We start from the raw sequence: 24246 nt of genomic DNA, 5'->3' as shown, positions 1-24246 counted from the left end.
GGTGTTATGTTTCAAAGATTTGATGTTATATAGGTCATAAATAATCTTTAAAACGTTAAAAATACATTAATATTGAATGGACACAGCTTACATACATACAGTAGCTTTATTAAACTCAAAACTTTATTTTCAATTGTTCATCGAGGGAGCAGAGTTTTTCCTCTTCGTCTTACCGTGAGAAGGTGTATAAATGTGAACTTTCTTTTTTCATGAAGCGTTTTTGAAATGGATTAACATTTAGTTTGTCGTGCTGGATGAAGTTCCTCGCTCGGTAAGAGGTTTTTGATGTACTTTCACTGTTAACGCGCTTAACCCAGACTGCCTTCAATATTTTGTCAATTGTAATTTTATTTGATTTTGCGCAAATTACGTCATATCATAAAACATCATTCTGCACAGATTTAAAATCATCTTTGGCAGCGTCACTATTCGGCGCACATCCCATCCGTGAAATCTTAACCAAATCGTATAAAAACGTCAACTTTTGTAATTAGCTTCGTCACATATTCTCAACTCACATACACAAGTCACGTTTTTAAAAATAAAAGCGTCATCGACGGGGACCGCGCTCAAATATGGATGAATTGAAGCGATGTAACGTTAGTTTTAAGAACCTTAACAAACACGGGGACAAAGTTTATACACGACTAAGACGCAGTTTTGTTCCGTAATGGGACGTTTCAGCTATACAGTACGACAGCGTGACGGTAGCACTGCAGCGACAAGCCATTTCTAACGTGCAGACTTTGAAAAACACCATGTTATTCGGTGTCTTCTTAAAATACTCCCACACTTGAGAAGACCGTGGACAAGCTTTTATTTATTTTTTAATCTCTGTTTTAGCTGCTTGATCACCAGTCAACGCTCTTACTACAGGCAGCCATCTTGTGGCACATCGACGTTACGTATATCGACGTACTTACGTCAACGTACGACGCTGACGTAAATACGCCACCACGTCGCCCCACCCCGTCTGAAATTCTTCGCGCCCATTCCGTGACGTCACAAAGACGACAACAGACCACAACAGAGCAGTGCGCTGTGAGGGGCTTTATGATGTGTGAGCCAAACGTTAGCTAGCCTTTGTGCTTTTGTCTCAACAGCAGCTGTTTGTAAGGAGGCTGACCTGAACAACACATTTGGTCACATTTGATCATTTTTTAGCTGGATTGTGTGGATTAACTTTACAAGTTAGACTTTAGTATTTGTGGCCTGGGCTGTGAAATATTTGATCATGAGCAGCATGTTTGGTGTTTACACCAAATCATCTGATAGGAAAGTCTGGATTATGTGCGCCTTCATCTACCTTGTATTTTTTACTTCAGCTCTGGCAGAGGACACAGGTAAGAACTTCTGCGGTTACATAATTGTTTTTTTTAATTATTTTTTTATTTTTCTCTGTGTGCTTCTTACCCTGTGTGTTGCTACACAATACTGCTGGAACCTCAATTTTCCCGAGGGACTCTTCCCAAGGGATGAACTGGGCAGCGCAGTCTCGTTTGAGGGCGGGTGCTAAAGGGGTAACATATGCTGCATATGATGTAATTTCTCTATTTCTGGGCACAGAAACGCCGCACTTTCTCTGAGTTTTTGGGCAAATTACACAAAGTGAAAATGCAAAGAAAAAGTGATGATGCTGTGGAAAGTGGACATGTGTTATGGTTTGTTTATGACATGAAATATGTCAAGGCAGTTGTGCAGGTGAGAGAAAGCAGGTACTCTCGTTAGCTGTGCAGGCTAACACTTACCGACACAATCTCTCCCATTTTCCTCGTCTTCCCTTCTCCACTGGGAACCAAAAAACTCCACTTTTCGTGGCTGCTTCGGTGATTACACCATTTTTGCGATAGAATTGACGCTGTTTGTGGGGACAGACTAATACCTGGGCGGGTGCAAGTATGCTTTTAAGTTTACTGAGGCGTGCTGAATGGTTTGTGCTGTAACTCCTACACTGTGCCTGGGGGTTTCTCTGCTGTGTTCATGCCAGCTGTCCTCAGATGTGGTCAAATCCCACGATGTCACGTGGGGGTTTCAAAGGAGACTGCGCTGCCCTATAAAGTTCTATCTAATCTAATTAGGAAATATTAAAATAAGTATTCATTTGAAGGAACTCAGGCTAATATAACAGTTTGATACCATGTAAATGAGTCATTTTATGAAAAGGGGTCACCAAAATGTGACACAAGGGTCAGTTTTTAAATTTCCTAGCAAGGTGCTATAGACTGTAAGATATTAATACACAGACCATGGGGAATGCATAAAATCCACTATTCAAATCAAATCAATTTTATTTATATAGCGCCAAATCACAACAAACAGTTGCCCCAAGGTGCTTTATATTGTAAGGCAAAGCCATACAATAATTACGGAAAAACCCCAACGGTCAAAACGACGCCCTGTGAGCAAGCACTTGGCAACAGTGGAAAGGAAAAACTCCCTTTTAACAGGAAGAAACCTCCAGCAGAACCAGGCTCAGGGAGGGGCAGTCTTCTGCTGGGACTGGTTGGGGCTGAGGGAGAGAACCAGGAAAAAGACATGCTGTGGAGGGGAGCAGAGATCAATCACTAATGATTAAATGCAGAGTGGTGCATACAGAGCAAAAAGAGAAAGAAACACTCAGTGCATCATGGGAACCGCCCAGCAGTCTAAGTCTATAGCAGCATAACTAAGGGATGGTTCAGGGTCACCTGATCCAGCCCTAACTATAAGCTTTAGCAAAAAGGAAAGTTTTAAGCCTAATCTTAAAAGTAGAGAGGGTGTCTGTCTCCCTGATCTGAATTGGGAGCTGGTTCCACAGGAGAGGAGCCTGAAAGCTGAAGGCTCTGCCTCCCATTCTACTCTTACAAACCCTAGGAACTACAAGTAAGCCTGCAGTCTGAGAGCGAAGCCCTCTATTGGGGTGATATGGTACTATGAGGTCCCTAAGATAAGATGGGACCTGATTATTCAAAACCTTATAAGTAAGAAGAAGAATTTTAAATTCTATTCTAGAATTAACAGGAAGCCAATGAAGAGAGGCCAATATGGGTGAGATATGCTCTCTCCTTCTAGTCCCTGTCAGTACTCTAGCTGCAGCATTTTGAATTAACTGAAGGCTTTTCAGGGAACTTTTAGGACAACCTGATAATAATGAATTACAATAGTCCAGCCTAGAGGAAATAAATGCATGAATTCGTTTTTCAGCATCACTCTGAGACAAGACCTTTCTAATTTTAGAGATATTGCGCAAATGCAAAAAAGCAGTCCTACATATTTGTTTAATATGCGCATTGAATGACATATCCTGATCAAAAATGACTCCAAGATTTCTCACAGTATTACTAGAGGTCAGGGTAATGCCATCCAGAGTAAGGATCTGGTTAGACACCATGTTTCTAAGATTTGTGGGGCCAAGTACAATAACATCAGTTTTATCTGAGTTTAAAAGCAGGAAATTAGAGGTCATCCATGTCTTTATGTCTGTAAGACAATCCTGCAGTTTAGCTAATTGGTGTGTGTCCTCTGGCTTCATGGATAGATAAAGCTGGGTATCATCTGCATAACAATGAAAATTTGAGCAATGCTGTCTAATAATACTGCCTAGGGAAACATGTATAAAGTGAATAAAATTGGTCCTAGCACAGAACCTTGTGGAACTCCATAATTAACCTTAGTCTGTGAAGAAGATTCCCCGTTTACATGAACAAATTGTAATCTGTTAGATAAATATGATTCAAACCACCGCAGCGCAGTGCCTTTAATACCTATGGCATGCTCTAATCTCTGTAATAAAATTTTATGGTCAACAGTATCAAAAGCAGCACTGAGGTCTAACAGAACAAGCACAGAGATGAGTCCACTGTCTGAGGCCATAAGAAGATCATTTGTAACCTTCACTAATGCTGTTTCTGTACTATGATGAATTCTAAAACCTGACTGAAACTCTTCAAATAGACCATTCCTCTGCAGATGATCAGTTAGCTGTTTTACAACTACCCTTTCAAGAATTTTTGAGAGAAAAGGAAGGTTGGAGATTGGCCTATAATTAGCTAAGATAGCTGGGTCAAGTGATGGCTTTTTAAGTAATGGTTTAATTACTGCCACCTTAAAAGCCTGTGGTACATAGCCAACCAATAAAGATAGATTGATCATATTTAAGATCGAAGCATTAATTAATGGTAGGGCTTCCTTGAGCAACCTGGTAGGAATGGGGTCTAATAGACATGTTGATGGTTTGGAGGAAGTAACTAATGAAAATAACTCAGACAGAACAATCGGAGAGAAAGAGTCTAACCAAATATTGGCATCACTGAAAGCAGCCAAAGATAATTTTGGCTTTTATTAGCATTTTATTAGCAAAGAAAGTCATGAAGTCATTACTAGTTAAAGTTAAAGGAATACTCGGCTCAATAGAGCTCTGACTCTTTGTCAGCCTGGCTACAGTGCTGAAAAGAAACCTGGGGTTGTTCTTATTTTCTTCAATTAGTGATGAGTAGTAGGATGTCCTAGCTTTACGGAGGGCTTTTTTTAATAGAGCAACAGACTCTTTTTCCAGGCTAAGTGAAGATCTTCTAAATTAGTTAGATGCCATTTCCTCTCCAACTTACGGGTTATCTGCTTTAAGCTGCGAGTTTGTGAGTTATACCACGGAGTCAGGCACTTCTGATTTAAGGCTCTCTTTTTCAGAGGAGCTACAGCATCCAAAGTTGTCTTCAATGAGGATGTAAAACTACTGACGAGATACTCTATCTCACTAACAGAGTTTAGGTAGCTACTCTGCACTGTGTTGGTATATGGCATTAGAGAGCATAAAGAAGGAATCATATCCTTAAACCTAGTTACAGCGCTTTCTGAAAGACTTCTAGTGTAGTGAAACTTATTCCCCACTGCTGGGTAGTCCATCAGAGTAAATGTAAATGTTATTAAGAAATGATCAGACAGAAGGGAGTTTTCAGGGAATCCTGTTAAGTCTTCAATTTCCATACCATAAGTCAGAACAAGATCTAAGATATGATTAAAGTGGTGGGTGGACTCATTTACATTTTGAGCAAAGCCAATTGAGTCTAATAATAGATTAAATGCAGTGTTGAGGCTGTCATTCTCAGCATCTGTGTGGATGTTAAAATTGCCCACTATAATTATCTTATCTGAGCTAAGCACTAAGTCAGACAAAAGGTCTGAAAATTCACAGAGAAACTCACAGTAACGACCAGGTGGACGATAGATAACAACAAATAAAACTGGTTTTTGGGACTTCCAATTTGGATGGACAAGACTAAGAGTCAATCTTTCAAATGAATTAAAGCTCTGTCTGGGTTTTGGATTAATTAATAAGCTGGAATGTAAGATTGCTGCTAATCCTCCGCCTCGGCCTGTTCTACGAGCGTTCTGGCAGTTAGTGTGACTCGGGGGTGTTGACTCATTTAAACTAACATATTCATCCTGCTGTAACCAGGTTTCTGTAAGGCAGAATAAATCAATATGTTGATCAATTATTATATCATTTACTAACAAGGACTTAGAAGAGAGAGGCCTAATGTTTAATAGACCACATTTAACTGTTTTAGTCTTTGGTGCAGTTGAAGGTGCTATATTATTTTTTCTTTTTGAATTTTTATGCTTAAATAGATTGTTGCTGGTTATTGGTGGTCTGGGAGCAGGCACCATCTCTACGGGGATGGGGTAATGAGGGGATGGCAGTGGGAGAGAAGCTGCAGAGAGGTGTGTAAGACTACAACTCTGTTTCCTGGTCCCAACCCTGGATAGTCACTGTTTGGAGGATTTAAGAAAATTGGCCAGATTTCTAGAAGCTGCTCCATCCAAAGTGGGATGGATGCCTTCTCTCCTAACAAGACCAGGTTTTCCCCAGAAGCTTTGCCAATTATCTATAAAGCCCACCTCATTTTTTGGACACCACTCAGACAGCCAGCAATTCAAGGAGAACATGCGGCTAAACATGTCACTCCCGGTCCGATTGGGGAGGGGCCCAGAGAAAACTACAGAGTCTGACATTGTTTTTGCAAAGTTACCTACTGATTCAATGTTAATTTTAGTGACCTCCGATTGGCGTAACTGGGTGTCATTACTGCTGACGTGAATTACAATCTTACCAAATTTACGCTTAGCCTTAGCCAGCAGTTTCAAATTTCCTTCAGTGTCACCTGCTCTGGCCCCTGGAAGACATTTGACTACGGTTGCCGGTGTCGCTAACTTCACATTTCTCAAAACAGAGTCGCCAATAACCAGAGTTTGATCCTCGGCGGGTGTGTCGCCGAGTGGGGAGAAACGGTTAGAAATGTGAACGGGTTGGCGGTGTACACGGGGCTTCTGTTTAGGGCTACGCTTCCTCCTCACAGTCACCCAGTCGGCCTGCTTTCCCGGCTGCTCGGGATCTGCTGGAAGGGAACTAACGGCGGCTAAGCTACCTTGGTCCGCACCGACTACAGGGGCCTGGCTAGCTGTAGAATTTTCCACGGTGCGGAGCCGAGTCTCCAATTCGCCAAGCCTGGTCTCCAAAGCTACGAATAAGCTACACTTATTACAAGTACCATTACTGCTAAAGGAGGCCGAGGAATAACTAAACATTTCACACCCAGAGCAGAAAAGTGCGGGAGAGACAGGAGAAGCCGCCATGCTAAACCGGCTAAGAGCTAGTAGCTGCGCTAAGCTAGCGGATTCCTAAAAACACACAAAGTGAATAATGTGTAAATAATTTAGAGGTGATTCAGCAGAGGGAGTGCTTTAGTTAAGGCACGTGAAGATTACACTATGAAACAAATCGTTATCTAGTTAACTAGATCAATCTAACTGCGCAGATTAAACAGCTAACAGATACAGCAAAACACCGCTGTGCTCCGGAACAGGAAGTGATACAATACTGCAGTGACAGCCAACCACCAGTAGAGGCCGACTTATATATTGAGATAAGTCATGTTACACTTTTTTTGGATGGGCTCGTGGGAAAGCCCCAGATTGCTATTTTTAAATGGACTGCATTTATGATGTTTTTCCATCTGCATCAGAAGCTATAATTATAATATGTGCATGGATTGCAGCTCCCCCCCCCCACAATAACCCTGAACTGGAATGAGTGGGTAGGGGAGGGGGCGGTGAGCGATGTCATAAAGTCAAGTACAATACAGCAGTGCACTGTGAGTGGCTTTATGACCTTTGAGCAATAAATTTGCATATGAGCTCTTTGCTCAACACCAACTTTGTCTCAGGAGATCAACCACAACATGTTTTTGCACAATATCATTTTCATAGCTTGATTGTGTGGATTTAATAATAATAAAAAAACAATCAACCTGCCAGATAAATTTTAATATTCTGACTTGGAGTTTGACATACTTGATCAGGAGAAGCATGTGTGGTGTTTACACCAAGGTAGCTGACAATAAAATCTGGATAATGTGTGCCTTCTTCTTTGTATTTATGAATTCAGTCCTCGCAGAGGACACAGGTAAGAGCATATATATATATATATATATATATATATATATATATATATATATATATATATATATATTAGGGTGTCCCAAAAATTGCCAACTTTAAAAAATTTCGAGTCTCACCCACCAGAAAGTTTCCTTTTGGTGAGTCATTCTCACATGTAAAATTGTTTGCCAATCAGAAATTATTTAGAGGTGGCTCAAGTTCATCAAACACTGAAAATCTAACTGCAACAATCGACATCGGTGCAATAATTGAAATGTCATATCTTTGCCAGTTTTAGAACTATTAGATCACTACTTTTCAGATGTGTACAGTTTATTTTGGTAATTTAGAAATTATAGCAGCAGATTGGGTGCTCAGTGTTTACTGCAGTGACTACACAGGTCCAAACTTGGCTCCAAACCCAATTTGTGCAGAAGCTGGGCTTCACAGTCAGCCTATGATATTGGTCAGTTAGACAATTTATTTACATGTTATATTTACAATACTGTGTTTACTTACTTTTTATTTTGCCTTTATGGCTTTGTTTAATATTTTTTGGTACTTTGTTGATAACTGCATTCTGCAAGTGCTTACAGATTAATCATAAATGTAAAAAAAAAAACACTCTGTTTGAGCCATTTTTATCATTTCTGTATAATTAGTGCAATGAAAATACTTATGTGAATACTGAAAATCAGCTGCTGGTTAAAGGTATGTAATATGTTACTATGATGCTTTCATATGGAATATATCAATGTTTCTAGTGTTTAGAGAGACCAAAACTGCTGAGTGTCCATACAGTGCTATAGTTTTCTTTCACTTCCCAGTCTTCCAGGTTTCAGATCTGCAAAAAACTGCCAAACCAGGTTTTACCATTTCTTTGCTATTTTTGTAGGAGAATGGCACGAACCATCAATTTCTAAATTACCAAAGGAAATTGTACACAAATGAAAAGTAGTTATCTAATAGTTCTAACAGTGGCTGAGATATGACATTTCAAATATTGCACCAATGCCGATTGTCGCAGGTAGATTTAGAATGTTTGGTGACCTTGAGCCACCTCTAAATAATTTCTGATTGGCAAACAATTTTGGTGGGTGAGACTCGAAATTTTTTAAAGTTGGCATTTTTTGGGACACCCTAAATTATATATATATATATATATATTGAATATAATTATACTAATGTTAATTTTAACTAAGTAACTAATTTTAGCATATTAAGTACACTCAGGTGGACAAATCCCAAATTGCATTTGCATGATTGCAAATGGGCTAATTTGAAAATCTGTGCTATTTTTTGCACTTGATAGGCACTGTCCTCATTGTGCCCTGTTTTTACCAAGTATGCAGTTGTTCGTATTTGTGAGTGTGCAGTGGTGTTTGTGCACACTTTACCTCACACAAACCTTTAGTAAATCAGGTTCCAAATGTATAATTTATTGACATCATGCAAATGTCCCAAACTGATGTGAAATCAGTTGGATGTAAATGTAAATAATTTGGAGGAATATTGTCGCTGGGCAGGTGTGTTATTGCAATGGAATTTTATATTTAGTAATGTGGACATGGTAGAGTATGCAAGTTGCAGTGTGTGTGTGTGTGTGTGTGTGTGTGGTGGGGCAGGGGGTTCCAGCCATACTGCTGGATCAGCCCAGTCTCATGTATTTTTTTTTCTCCAATCTCCACCCCACATTTGTAATGGTGTCATGAAAAATGATTTAATGAGTTTGTGAAATTATTTTGTGACTGTATCACAAAATTTGACACAGCAGGCCTCTGTGGTTCGGATTAGAGTTAAAAATAATGACTGAAACTTGACCGTGTCATGAAAATGTGACACATTTCGTGATGGAGGCATGAAAAAACAGCCCAGTCTCACTCTTTTTTTTCATGATACTGCCACAAAATGTGTGACATTTTCATGATGCTGTCAGGTAAGCTGGACATAATACACCTGTTAAACAGAGCCACATGACACAATGACACAGACGTCATTCACCCCAGCAGCTGTGGTCTGAGACGAGCAATTAAAAGTAGAGCCCGACCGATATGGATTTTTTGAGGCCGATAACGATAACGATATTTGGATGAAAAAAATGCTGATAATTGATAAATCAGCTAATTTGCCGATAGCCAATAAATCAGCCGATATTTTTTTTTTTTTTAAATGAATAAAATGTTCTTTTTTGGACCCTTAACAAAAAAGCTATGAGCTAAAAGCTGAAGCTTTGTCCTCATATTGATTAACTTTATAACAGAGAAGAATTTTGAAGTTCAAAAAATGCCATCAAGAATTAAACCTTTGTGAAATTAGCAAATACATATCCTTAAAAAGAGTTGTGAAATACATCTGATCTTGTACCTCTTGTTGCTGCAACTTAGATATAGGTTCAGGATAAGGGTATAGATCCTTCTAAACTTAGTTGTGGGTGATTCTTTAACTACGGGCACTATTGGCCTTGTAAATGTAATTTCCACCACACCATTGCCTTACAATATAAAGCGCCTTGGGGCAACTGTTTGTTGTGATTTGGCGCTATATACATGTGCTCTGATGTCGCTGTTTATCTCCATAGAAACTACCCAACCAATCTTTCATACAAATGTTTAAAGGGACATTACAGTGTTGTGGTAGAAATTACAGCAATAGTGTGGGAAAAATCACAACAGTTGTATGACATTGAATACCCCAATTCTATTTTGATTATTTTACTGATATTTTATTCAGAGATATTTTAAAACATTAGAAAAAATGTTTCTTTACCATTCATTTTTATCATTGAAGATCAAAAGTCTGGATGTGGGACAAGCACAAAACGGCAATATTTGCATATAATGATGCTGAAAAAAGGTGAAAAAGTCATCATAGACTACTAGAACAAATTTCTTAACACACTTTCATTGTAAAGATAACTATAAAAGTGTGAAATTTCCCCTTTTTTCTGTTTTTCATACAATATGATCAAAGGACATAATAAGTGCCCGTAGTCTAAGAATCACCCTTGTATGCTTTTGTCAGCCAATCAGTGCAGTGTAACAGCGAACTACGGGGGCCGGCGATGAACACATTTAAGCAGGGGTGTAAGCAGCTCTCAGTTGAATGGAGTCAGAGCTCCATCTACTGGACAAACGGTGCAAGGACATTTTACATTGCCGACACAAACATTATTTCATTAACTGTTCTGTTTATGAGAAATTATCGGCGTTCTATCGGCAAAATTTTGACCGATAGTGAGTACTTTGAAAAGGGCTTATATCGGCCGATAATATCGGCCAGCCGATATATCGGTTGGGCTCTAATAAAAAGCAGCAAGAAATCACACATAAGAATCATTTCAACATAAGAAAGCTGCTCCTCATTTGAAAACAGTCTGTTGTCCTTTCTTTTTTCATAAAACGTCCACTGACAACATTGTGCATTACACAGCTGCCCATTACGTTCACCACCGAATCTGTTTTTAACCCCTCCAGCCGCTCTGTGTTTAAAAAAAAAAAAAAACAGAGCTAAGGAGAAAAGAAAAAATGGACCAAAAATATATAAATAAATAAACGCCCACAAAAAGAAGGCCAAGAAAGAAACTTGGCCTTCTTTTTGTGGTATTTCATGTTCATGTTCAATTAGAACCTGAACTTAAAGGCTACTTTATGCGTTAGCCTTGTTTTTAGCTAGCTAACTGGCTCTCTGACCACCCATACTGCTGATGTAGATACACGCTAGCTAGCAGCCCACTATTGCAAACTACAAATCTGATTGGCTTTCCAATGTGACAGTCTAACTACATTATGCCCCGTACCAGTCAGTGTGCTTGTCTGTTCTTCATGAAAATTCAGTAAGTTATATATTATATTCCAAGTCTAAGGTGGAACTATGCTAGTATACTAAGGTATATCTAAAAAGGAAGAGTGAAATAGAAGAGTAGTAAAGAGTAGAGTAGAGCCACTTAGGTGCCTGGTCTTGAGAACCAGGGATGGTGGGTAATGTGACATAAAACCTGTGCCAAATCAAGCTCAGAGCAGGTAATATGTATATGTTGCGGACATGAGGAGCAAAGCTCTTCAGCATCTCACCATGTCATTTAGGTCCTTCAGACTTCTGGATAATGACAGTCTTGATAATGTGTGCTTTCATCTTACTTGTATTTCAACTCGAGCAGAGGACACCGGTGAGAGCATCTTAATTTACAACTTTAGCAATCATTAAAATATGGGTTCATTTGAAGAAAGTCAAAGTGAGCCAGAACTTTCTGGCTTCTCTGTTCTGAGTGTTGGGAAATGTTCATTATTCAGTATCTGTTCTCTGCAACCAAAGGAGGGTAATGTGACAGTTTGACACCATGCAAGCAAGCCTTGCTAATTGAGAGAACAACCATGCTGCAGTAGAGTTGTGTCAGATCAGCCGTAAGCTTCATTAGCCGAGGTCACATTAGTGTACAGATCACATGGCTGAATCTGGTGCCTTTCCTATTAAACTGGCTCTGTACACTTTTTAAAAATAGTTTTTCTTCTTCTTTTTCAGTGTTAGAGAACATGGGTCCCCATCAGCTGGAGCTATTAGTGGACATGCTGACCATCAGTGAGTGTGAGAACCTCCTGGCTATCCTCTCAAATCCAGAGGAAGACATCATCCAGAGGATTAATAAACTCTCCGCTGAAAGTAATCCTCTTGGTTTATCGTCTCGAGGCAAGAGGGACATCTCATCGGCTGTGGGTGCTTCAGCATCTACAACTACAAATCCACCCACCAGCCAGCATCGAACCAAAAGAACTGCTTCTTCTGTGGATACCGGTACATTATATTTGCCAAAAGCTCACATCATCCTGAATCCTTTTAGACTTTAGACCAAAATATTCAGAACCAAGGAATAGTTTGTAGGAGATTATATTAATTTTACATGCAAAAAGTGGATGTGCTATTACATACTTGGGTTATGTTTCCCATCGTTTTAACAAGAAAACCAGTTGCTGAGTTAAGCTAATATCACTGTAACCACATAAGTAACATGTCCCATAGAGTAAATTCAACCTCTTATCCAACTTATGGTGACATTATAAATGCTCATGAAGCTCTTAAATATTGTGGTTCATATACTCAACAAAAATATAAACGCAACACTTTTGGTTTTGCTCCCATTCTGTATGAGATGAACTCAAAGATCTAAAACTTCTTCCACATACACAATATCACCATTTCCCTCAAATATTGTTCACAAACCAGTCTAAATCTGTGATAGTGAGCACTTCTCCTTTGCTGAGATAATCCATCCCACCTCACAGGTGTGCCATATCAAGATGCTGATTAGACACCATGATTAGTGCACAGGTGTGCCTTAGACTGTCTACAATAAAAGGCCACTCTGAAAGGTGCAGTTTTATCACACAGCACAATGCCACAGATGTCGCAAAATTTGAGGGAATGTGCAATTGGCATGCTGACAGCAGGAATGTCAACCAGAGCTGTTGCTCGTGTATTGAATGTTCATTTCTCTACCATAAGCTGTCTCCAAAGGCGTTTCAGAGAATTTGGCAGTACATCCAACCAGCCTCACAACCGCAGACCACGTGTAACCACACTAGCTCAGGACCTCCACATCCAGCATGTTCACCTCCAAGATCGTCTGAGACCAGCCACTCGGACAGCTGCTGAAACAATCGGTTTGCATAACCAAAGAATTTCTGCACAAACTGTCAGAAACCGTCTCAGGGAAGCTCATCTGCATGCTCGTCGTCCTCATCGGGGTCTCGACCTGACTCCAGTTCGTCATCGTAACCGACTTGAGTGGGCAAATGCTCACATTCGCTGGCATTTGGCACGTTGGAGAGGTGTTCTCTTCACGGATGAATCCCGGTTCACACTGTCCAGGGCAGATGGCAGACAGCGTGTGTGGCGTCATGTGGGTGAGCGGTTTTCTGATGTCAATGTTGTGGATCGAGTGGCCCATGGTGGTGGTGAGGTTATGGTATGGGCAGGCGTCTGTTATGGACGAAGAACACAGGTGCATTTTATTGATGGCATTTTGAATGCAGAGAGATACCGTGACGAGATCCTGAGGCCCATTGTTGTGCCATACATCCAAGAACATCACCTCATGTTGCAGCAGGATAATGCACGGCCCCATGTTGCAAGGATCTGTACACAATTCGTGGAAGCTGAAAATGTCCCAGTTCTTGCATGGCCGGCATACTCACCGGACATGTCACCCATTGAGCATGTTTAGGATGCTCTGGACCGGCGTATACGACAGCGTGTACCAGTTCCTGCCAATATCCAGCAACTTTGCACAGTCATTGAAGAGGAGTGGACCAACATTCCACAGGCCACAACTGACAACCTGATCAACTCTATGCAAAGGGGATGTGCTGCACTGCATGAGGCAAATGGTGGTCACACCAGATACTGACTGGTATCTCCCCCCCACAATAAAACAAAACTGCAACTTTCAGAGTGGCCTTTTATTGTGGGCAGTCTAAGGCACACCTGTGCACTAATCATGGTGTCTAATCAGCATCTTGGTATGGCACACCTGTGAGGTGGGATGGATTATCTCAGCAAAGGAGAAGTGCTCACTATCACAGATTTAGACTGGTTTGTGAATAATATTTGAGGGAAATGGTGATATTGTGTATGTGGAAAAAGTTTTAGATCTTTGAGTTCATCTCATACAAAATGGGAGCAAAACCAAAAGTGTTGCGTTTATATTTTTGTTGAGTGTATATATATATATATGGACACTATATATACACACGAGGTCTGTGATGAAAAAAGCGGTCCTTTTTATTTTTTTCAAAAAATAAATGGATTTGATTCATATGTTTTTACGTCAGACAAGCTTGAACCCTCGTGCGCATGCGTGAGTTTTTTCACGCGTCGGTGACGTCATTCGCCTGTGGGCAGGCCTCGAGTGAGGAGTGCTCCACCCCACCCGTCGGAATCTCTTTGTCTGAATAGCCGCTGCGGACGGCGCGCGTTGCTTTATCAACATTTTTTCTGGACCTGTGAGGGATATCCGAGTGGACACTATTCAAGAAATTAAGCTGGTTTTCGGTGAAAAGTTTAACGGCTGATGAGAGATTATGGGGTGTTTCTGTCTGTAAGTTTGCAGAGTCGTTTCCGTGACGACTCGGCGAATCTGTGTGCGCCGCGACAGGAAAAACACCTTCGTGTTGAAAACCATTTGTAAAATTCAGGCGGCTTTTGATGGCTTTCAACAAGTGAGTAACTGTGTTTTTCCTGTTGCGACCCCCCGCGGTCGTGTCCGGCCCGACATGCGACTCTGCCCACACGTTCTTTCATTACAAAATGTCCGTTAACAATGGAATGTCCAAATAAACTCCTCATGCCGACTTCTTCTGAAAGTTCTCTGTTCTCTGACGACTTACTGGATCAATAGAGCCTGAAATGTGGAAGTTTTCAACTTGAAACGGCGAGACACTGCCGCCTCGAAGCACAGATCGCCATCAGGCGCCATGGGCCGTCCTTAAAGCGACACTACCAGACCAAAATCTCTCATCAGCCGTTAAAATTTTTACCGAAAACCAGCTGAATTTATCGAATGGTGTCCACTCAGTTGTGCCTTACAGTTTTTGAAAAAATTTTTTTGATCAAACAAAGCAGCAGTCTCTGAGCCATTCCTAAACAATGAAAAAACGACGAGAGGGTGGGCGACTCCTCACTCAAAGACTGCCCACAGGCGAATGACGTAGCCGACAGGTGTGAAAAAACTCTCACATGCCCACGAGGGTTTAAGCATGTCTGATGTAATCACACGTGATTCAAATCCATATGTTTTTTGAAAAAAATAATAAGGTCCGTTACTTTTATCACAGACCTTGTATATATATATATATATATATATATTAAACTGGTAACTTGGTGACCATTTTTAACACTTTGGTAGACTGTCGTTGTTTTAAACGTGCTTTAGAAATAAAGGTTGAGTTGAGCTAGTATTATGCCATGCCTGCTCTTGCACATGTATATTAGCAAAGCACTGCCCGAGCTGTTAGCATGATGGTTAGCTTAAAATGTATGTTTTCCTACCAGCTGATGTGCATATATAGAAATTCCAACCTCTAGCCTTGAACTTTCTGTCGGGCTGGAATTTTCACTCAAAATATGTGAGTAAATTGAGGAACCAGAGATATTTGGCTTGACATCACAGTCACGGGAGCCGCATTTGCGACTAGTGAGGCAACAATGTTACTAATGTTGAAAATGCATTACTGCTATATACAGTAGTGTTCAGAATAATAGTAGTGCTATGTGACTAAAAAGATTAATCCATGTTTTGAGTATATTTCTTATTGTTATATGGGAAACAAGGTGCGAGTAGATTCAGTAGATTCTCACAAATCCAACAAGACCAAGCGTTCATGATATGCACACTCTTAAGGCTATGAAATTGGGCTATTAGTAAAAAAAAAAGTAGAAAAGGGGGTGTTCACAATAATAGTAGTGTGGCATTCAGTCAGTGATTTCGTCAATTTTGAGGAACAAACAGGTGTGAATCAGGTGTCCCCTGTGTAAGGATGAAGCCAGCACCTGTTGAACATGCTTTTCTCTTTGAAAGCCTGAGGAAAATGGGACGTCCAAGACATTGTTCAGAAGAACAGCGTAGTTTGATTAAAAAGTTGTTTGGAGAGGGGAAAACCTATACGCAGGTGCAAAAAATTATAAGCTGTTCATGTACATTGATCTCCAATGCTTTAAATTGGACAAAAAAACCAGAGACGCGTGGAAGAAAACGGAAAACAACCATCAAAATGGATAGAAGAATAACCAGAATGGCAAAGGCTCACCCACTGATCAGCTCCAGGATGATCAAAGACAGTCTGGAGTTACCTGTAAGTGCTGTGACAGTTAGAAGATGCCTGTGTGAAGCTAATTTATTTGCAAGAATCCCCCGCAAAGTCCCTCTGTTAAATAAAAGACATGTGCAGAAGAGGTTACAATTTGCCAAAGAACACATCAACTGGCCTAAAGAGAAATGGAGGAATATTTTGTGGACTGATGAGAGTAAAATTGTTCTTTTTGGGTCCAAGGGCCGCAGACAGTTTGTGAGATGACCCCCAAACTCTGATTTCAAGCCACAGTTCACAGTGAAGACAGTGAAGCATGGTGGTGCAAGCATCATGATATGGGCATGTTTCTTCTACTATGGTGTTGGGCCTATATATCACATACCAGGTATCATGGATCAGTTTGGATATGTCAAAATACTTGAAGAGGTCATGTTGCCTTATGCTAAAGAGGACATGCCCTTGAAATGGGTGTTTCAACAAGACAATGACCCCAAGTACACTAGTAAATGAGCAAAATCTTGGTTTCAAACCAACAAAATTAATGTCTCGCAGATGTGAAGAAATTATGAAAAACTGTGGTTATACAACTAAATACTAGTCTAGTGATTCACAGGATTGCTAAAAAAGCAGTTTGAACATAATAGTTTTGAGTCTGTAGTGTCAACAGCAGATGCTACTATTATTGTGAACACCCCCTTTTCTACTTTTTTTTACTAATAACCCAATTTCATAGCTTTAAGAGTGTGTATATCATGAATGCTTGGTCTTGTTGGATTTGTGAGAATCTACTGAATCTACTGGTACCTTGTTTCCCATGTAACAATAAGAAATATACTCAAAACCTGGATTAATCTTTTTAGTCACATAGCACTACTATTATTCTCAACACTACTATATAATATTTTCACATTCCATGTGCCGTTAGTTACATTTCCAGCACCACACATCAGCAAAAAAAATGTCAGTGGCGAATTCATTTAGCCCAAAAGATAATGTTAGCCTAGCTCTACTGTGATAGGCTAAGTAGTTGATCCATATGTGTCTCTGAGGAAATCGCATGATTTCACTTTTTCTGGAAGTAGGGGATTTTATGTCTGGGCTTTCCGAGCTTCTGAGGGTTCTGAACACAGCATATGTCAAGATCTGGAGGAGAAATTGTGCCACATCAAAACTACTGTGGCAACCATGAGCAAATTGGGAAAAGTCAAAAACAACTACTTTTATTGCTCATAATCTGGGCTTTTATGAAGGTTGATCTTGGGGTAATTTTGCAATGCTTATCATCTGACTACACTAATGAATATGGCCTAAATATATGTTTATTCTGGCTTCATCATTAAAAAAAATGCTGGAGCAAATGACACCATCCTCAAGCCGCGCCCAACAATTTGGGCTGGCCTGTGATTGTGTTAGATTTGTGCTGCAACAGTTTTTGCTTTTTCATGCTTGTGGGAAACTCAGATTTCAAACAAGTGCATAATAAGTCTTCTGTTTGGTTCTCCTCTGTCATCCATAACTAAGGGGGTTAAAGTTCACAAATGTCTGCCTATTCATACTTTATATATAAAGAATTGAAGAAAATTCTGCTAAATTACAGAAATAAGAAGCAAAATATGAGCTGTCAAGGGGCATGACTGAAGCCTGCTATGAATTTCTTTTCCAAATGTGCAGTACAGTGTGGACTGAGTGACATGTTTTGTGTTTACTAGATCCTGAAGTCGAGTGCCGGGTGACCCTAACAGAATGGCTGCTGAGGTACGGTGAGCAGATTTACTTCGACAGGCTTTCTCGTGCCCTGCACCACATCGGGAGAACAGACATCGCTTCCGGTAAGACACAACGAGAAACATACAGAGCAAATAATGTTGGTTTTCTGTGACATTCAACAGTTCTGTTTAAAATAGATTTTTTTTTTTATAGCGGTTCTAATGCAGTGCTTTCAAATTACAACGGATCACGCTGTGTGCACAGTGCAGTGTTTTTGATTAGAGCTGAAACAAGTAATCGAGTTAATCGATTAAAATTGATTATTAAAATAGTTGTCAACTAATTTAGTCATCGATTAGTTGCTAAATAACTTTGTTTTACTGCAAATTAATATATAAATAAAATATATTAAAAAATATTAGAATTTGTAATACATTTGACTCTTTTATGACAACAAATCCTGAGCCATTAGTTATTATACAGAAAACAAATGCACAAACACGCTGAAATGCCAGCAGCTTAATGCTAACTTTAACACTGAAAATGCCATAGACATGCTAATGCATTAGCATCGGCGTTAGCATAAAATACATCTATCAACTCTTTCAGAAGACCATAACAGGTCAGTTTAACATAAAAATGTAAATATTCCTCACAGACATATGCTCTTTAGGGTTTTAGTGGGAAAAAATTAAGATAAAGTGAAATAAAACAAATGAAACCAACAAAGCAGCAGCTCGAAGCACTCCTTCATTGGTTCAAGATTTAAGTTATTTAGCAACTAATCGATGACTAAATTAGTTGACAACTATTTTAATAATAGATTTTAATTGATTAACTCGATTAGTTGTTTCAGCTCTAGTCTACTGCCAGAATTAATTACACTCAAGGAAATAAAACAACAATTATATTTGCATTGACAAACTACTATAGAAACAAATTCATTCACTTTTGGCACAGAGACAATCTCTCTGATTGTTCTTGTTATAGAAGTGGGGAAGAACATTAACCAGGATAAGATCCAGGCCCTGAAGCGCTACGTTGAAGACTATCACAGATTTGTGAGCTCTCGCGAGATCCCAAAGGCAAAGGAAGAGAAGAAGGAGCACCAGCATGGGCAGCTGAAGATGTTTAAAAGACAAGGTATAGTCACTGTAACCATGTGTGTGTGTCTGTGTGCGAACAAAATAACTAAACAATGGCATGATGGATTTTCACCAACCTTGGTTGGGATATTACCCGGGTTAGTGTCTGCAGATCATTAACTTGTGGTGCAAATTGGTCAAGGTAAAAGTAAAAAAATAGCTTAAAAAATCATGTTTAACATGTCAGCTGCCAGTGTGGCTCAAGATTTGATCAAAAGCTCATTTTGATCAGTAAAATATTTGTGATCAATTCACAAAGAAGTTATAATATGAAGTCAAAATCTCGCCGTCTAAAAGAACTAGCAAAACATTAATTTTTATTTCCTCAAATCCATACATGTCAACCTATACGGATTGTTTGTAAATTATATGGATTTTTCCGAGTATCAGAGTCATACGGATATACGAATAAAGTCTTACGGATATTCAGGGTTTGGTCTCCAGCGGCTCTGTAATCAACTGTTTCTGCAGCGCGACTCCTCTTTGATGCGTGAGCCATTGAAGCAATGCTTCGAACCACTGGCTTGTGGTTCTTTGATTCGCTGCTCTTGAGAAGCGGTAAGTCCGCTTCTTAACTCCTCTCAAAGCCATTAAAATATCGTGAGTCGCTTTTGTGTGGATTAAAGTCACTAACTGGGACTCTTGTCATGTTGTAGTCAAGAAATGAGAATCGTCCTCCGTTCCGTTGACACAAAATTGCTGCTTTAAATAAAATGACACCTCTTTCCAAACGCTGTAAAACAGAAAATAAACTACAATCGTCTAAAACGTTTTTTGTTTTTTTTTTCTTTCCAAAATGAGACGTCCTGTGTTCTTTATGAATTAAACTGATACTGGCATACAGCACAGCCAGCTGTAAGAGCTCAGCTCAGATATATGGAAAGACATTCATGCCAAAATGTCTGAAAGGAAATACTTTTAACAAAAACTACAGATTTTGTTTATTTGTATTTATGTCCAGAGATCAAAGATCCACCATATAGAGTTTATTATGTCCAAAGTTTAAGGATCCAGTGACAAATTTCATATTTATTTACTTTAACACTCAATAAAATGTTGTTCAATTCAATTTCAATTTAATCGGCTTATGAAGCGCCAAATCACAACAAAAGCCATCTCAAGGCACCTCACATAGAACAGTTCAACATAAAAAATTAAAATAAAGAAATGGCGGTCGGGTCGCCGCGAATAGTTGCTGTCTTTTAATTTACCAAGACTTTGGATTGCTGTCTTTTTTTTTTTTTTCATCCAAAGCATCCATGCACACGCACACTCAAAATACATTTTTGATGTATCTGTCATAATATAGGGACACCCAGAAACTTTAAAATGTAATTATCACCTGTCCTTTTTTCCACCCCGAATCCTCCTGGGCACCTTATTAAAGATGAAACTTGACAAAGGATGCTGCCGCAGTCCTTTGAGATTCAAAATGTGTGTCCTGTTTTGGGTGTGTGGGTGTGTGCGTGCTTGTAATTAATCATGTTGTGGGAACTCGTTTCCTTTCTTGCTCCAAAATGTATAAGTGGGTATCGTAATATTCACTCATACCGTATGGGAACCATCATTTTGACACAAGAAAGGAAATAAAAATACAAGCAAGACAAGGTTTGGGTTAGTTTTGGGAGCGAAGAAGCGAATGTTTTCAACGTCATTCAGATGAATGACGTTGTACATGCACCGTCTGATCGATTCATAAAATGATCTGTGTCAGCTGTAGCAAGAAATTTCAACAAGTTTGTTATCATCTATATGTGAAGCAATTTGAGAATTTATAGCCTCGCCGCTAGCGTCGTTTGATTCCAATTTAACCTTCTGGGAAAGAAGTTGGATGATAACAGGTGAAAGAAGGTAAAACAAAATCCACACTGTGGATTCCGTCTTTTTCCACAAATAAAAGTAACAAATGTCAGTAAAAGCACCTATGTCACATTCTGTATAGGTATTACCACTCTACATTGTCAGTGCTGCAAATTAGTTGTGCTGATGCAAAACAAGGTCCCGGAATGCTTCAAAACAGGTTTTGAACATTGTTCAAGAGCCCATATCAAATGGAAGACATCACTAACGGTGCTAGAAGAGACCTCAGTTCATCAGCAGATGATTTGAAACAAGTACTTTTTGAAGTTCATATTTAAAGGCTACAATCAACACAGCGTGCATGTGCACTAGCATGCACATGACACTGATATCCAAATTTTTAGAACTTGCGTGCTTCAGAAACAACACGTGCTCTTTGTTACGCTACAGCATTGAACGTATTTATCTTAGGTTTATTCCTAGATTCAGTCAAAGACGTATTTAGCCACTTCTGACTTAAATTAAGATCCCTTCCCTTTATAATTCACGCGTCCTCTGTAGTTCTTATGTCAGGGTTGTATACGCTGACCCAGTAGCACATCATAAAAACTCGAGCCAATCAGCAATCTCAAACATCATTTTCATTCTCTGTGATTACATTTATCTTAGAGGTTTGTGGCTGTAGATCAGTGTTACTTGTTTTAAATACAGTATCATCTTTAAAACCATGTGCAGACTCAAACCTAACGCTGTTCCTTCACTTTGATTGTCGCATATTAAATTGAATCAAGGTGTTATTGCATTGGTTGATATCAATTTTTTTATTGTTGTAGTCTCACTTAGAAGTCATGCAACTACAGTTGAATGGGGCTTTGGAAGAGAAACAAATACCCTGCCAGAGTGATGCTATTATGCAGCCAATAAATACAGTAAATGTTCATACATTCAATGCCTGGTCACCAGACCGCCAGAATCAGAACATTACAAGCTGCGTCATGCACATTCTTTTAGTTATTTGTTCCTTTGTTGTCTTCCACACTGTCAAATGAAATCTACAACTATTTTAAGTCTGTTGAATTCTGAACTGACAAAACCATATTTTCTTTGTGTCTGGATTAGTAAGGGACCTGTCATGGCGTGATCTGGATCTGATCATAATGCGGACTCCAAACACCGAGTACCAGAAATGTCCTCTGGATTTGTTCCTGCCACTGCTGTACGGACTGCTGGTGGGGTTTGGAAGTTCCTTGGTCGTAGCCATCTCCTTCATCTGCTTCATCAGCTACCTCTCCAACAGAACCCAGCTGATCAGCCAGTCCACTTCAACCCCCATTTGGATCCATAATACACAGAATGAGCGCATACAGCTGAAAGCTGGTTATGTGAGAGGAATGCTGTGGGTATAGTTTTTATAATAAAATGTTAGCGCTCAATGAAAATAAATAATGTGTGATCACATTTCAGTGTTTCTGGTGTAATTTGAGGGTACACACATCCAAATGGGGGGATGGTGTAGTGTGGAAATCAGTCATTTTTATGTTCAAATCCCTCATCATATTTCCTTATGTAGTGATCCAAATCTGATCGAGATTATAGATTTTGTGGCCATTTAAATGTAGCATTGAAAACCCCATTTGATGTATATTTTACATTATATCTTAATCAAACGTCATATTTGAAAGTGAGGTGCAGACTGACACTCACTATCACCTAACAAAGTTTGATCCAGATCTGATCTGGATTGTGGATTTTGTAGACATTTGAATTTAATATTGAAAGGCCCATTTGATGTACATTTTAAATTATATCTCAATCAAAAGTGCCCCAATCACTCTTATTTGTGACAATGACGTACAAACTGGCACTCTCAATGAATAAACTAAGTTTGATCCATATCTGATCCGGATTGGGGATTTAGCAGATATTTGATTCTTTTTAACATTGAAAAGCACTTTTGATCTATATATTTGTTTTATATTTTAGCTTATGAAAAGCCACTTCTAACAGGACTTTGACCTTGAATTTTTTTTTCCAAGGTAAGAAATGGTGGAATTAGAAACTAGTGTTGGTGGAGGTTTTTGCTGTATGAGCATGCTGTTCTATTTGAAATATTTTTTTTTTTTTTGGGGGGGGGGGGGTGTGCTAATTAATAGGCAGATTTCTTGCTTTACCAGTGTTTTTCTAGCTTATTAGGCTTTTTCCCTCTGGAGTTGCCATTTTGATTGATTCGTTGAAAGTGACATACTTTCCTGGATGGGTTCATGATCAGGCCAATTTTATGAAATGTGTTTTTAACGACAGAAAAAAAAAATTATTATTAATATGCATATGTCGCGGACATGAACGAGTGAAGCTCGTCAGCATCTCACCATGTCATTTAGGTTCTTCAGACTATTATGAGTAAATGCTTCAGGGGAGCATTTGCATGGCAATAACCAGACTCCCCACCTTTCTTTTTTTGAAATTCTTTATTTTCAATTTTTGCAGAAAAATAAACATTTTCCAAGTAACATATAACACAGAGGGTGTGCCGATGATGTAAATACAAGATTACCATAAATACAAACAATGAAATACAATCTCTGAGAAGTTAAATAAAATCTGGTCTAGTGGTTGTAATAAACTCAATCCACCGCTTCCATTGGTCTTCAAACTTGTCTCGTTGTAATCTAATACTGAATGTTATTCTCTCTAGTTTGAAAATGTCATATATGATATCAAACCATTCATTTATTGATGGTATTTGTGGTTTAACCACTTTCTAGTAATTGCTTTCATAGCAGCCGCACTTAAAATTTGGAATAAGTATTTACTTTTATATGATATATTGTCATCTAGCAAGGAACCTAGGTACAGTGATGTAAATTGGAACAGTATGTCCATGTGAAACACTTTTTCAAAGATTTTATGAACATCAGTCCAAAATGGAACAATCAGAGAGCATGTCCAGAAGATGTGGCAATGGTTTGCTTCCTGTTCTCCGCATTGCCTCCAACAGGTTGCTGATTTGGTGAAGTGTTTTCTTTGTGCCGGTGTTTTGAAAAACCTAACCAAGTTTTTCCAACAAAACTCTCTCCAGATTACTGAGTTGGTAGTTTTCCATTGTACCTCACAGATTGTTGTCCATTCCTCATCAGAGATATGTAAATTCCCCTCTTTTTCCCATTTTCCCATCATTTAATAGGTAAAGTAATAAATGGATTTTTCAAACAGTCTAATCTGTCCAATCTAATTTTTTCTCCTATTAGCTCTTGAATTGGATACCCGTTTGTTGATGCCTCTTCAATTTCTTTCCATTTAGCAAAGTAGTCAGGATTACATAAGCACACAAGTGGTCTAAGTTGTGCAGCCACATAATAATCTTTGAGGGGAGGGAG

General features: G+C 39.2%; 1 protein-coding gene across 1 annotated transcript; it reads left to right on the top strand.

The window, feature by feature from the left end:
• The first annotated feature begins 1066 nt into the window (after nt 1–1066).
• On the top strand, nt 1067–22531 carry LOC117524949 (transmembrane and death domain protein 1-like). The gene is made up of 5 exons (XM_034186760.1): nt 1067–1343; nt 11935–12204; nt 17927–18046; nt 18915–19067; nt 21989–22531. The coding sequence occupies exons 1-5, from the start codon at nt 1235–1237 to the stop codon at nt 22273–22275; spliced, it is 939 nt and encodes a 312-aa protein (XP_034042651.1). The 5' UTR covers nt 1067–1234; the 3' UTR covers nt 22276–22531.
• Nucleotides 22532–24246: the final 1715 nt, after the last annotated feature.

The sequence above is a fragment of the Thalassophryne amazonica genome, chromosome 14 (assembly GCF_902500255.1).
Source record: "Thalassophryne amazonica chromosome 14, fThaAma1.1, whole genome shotgun sequence".
Classification (NCBI taxonomy): domain Eukaryota; kingdom Metazoa; phylum Chordata; class Actinopteri; order Batrachoidiformes; family Batrachoididae; genus Thalassophryne; species Thalassophryne amazonica.
Note: the sequence above shows the minus strand (reverse complement) of the source record. Positions and strands in the feature narration are given on the sequence as shown.

Coding starts and splice junctions, on each gene's coding strand:
- LOC117524949 (XM_034186760.1), top strand. CDS start 1,235: ATGAGCAGCATGTTTGGTGTTTACACCAAATCATCTGATAGGAAAGTC. Junction 1,344..11,934: donor AGCTCTGGCAGAGGACACAG/GTAAGAACTTCT, acceptor CTTCTTTTTCAG/TGTTAGAGAACATGGGTCCC. Junction 12,205..17,926: donor TGCTTCTTCTGTGGATACCG/GTACATTATATT, acceptor TGTGTTTACTAG/ATCCTGAAGTCGAGTGCCGG.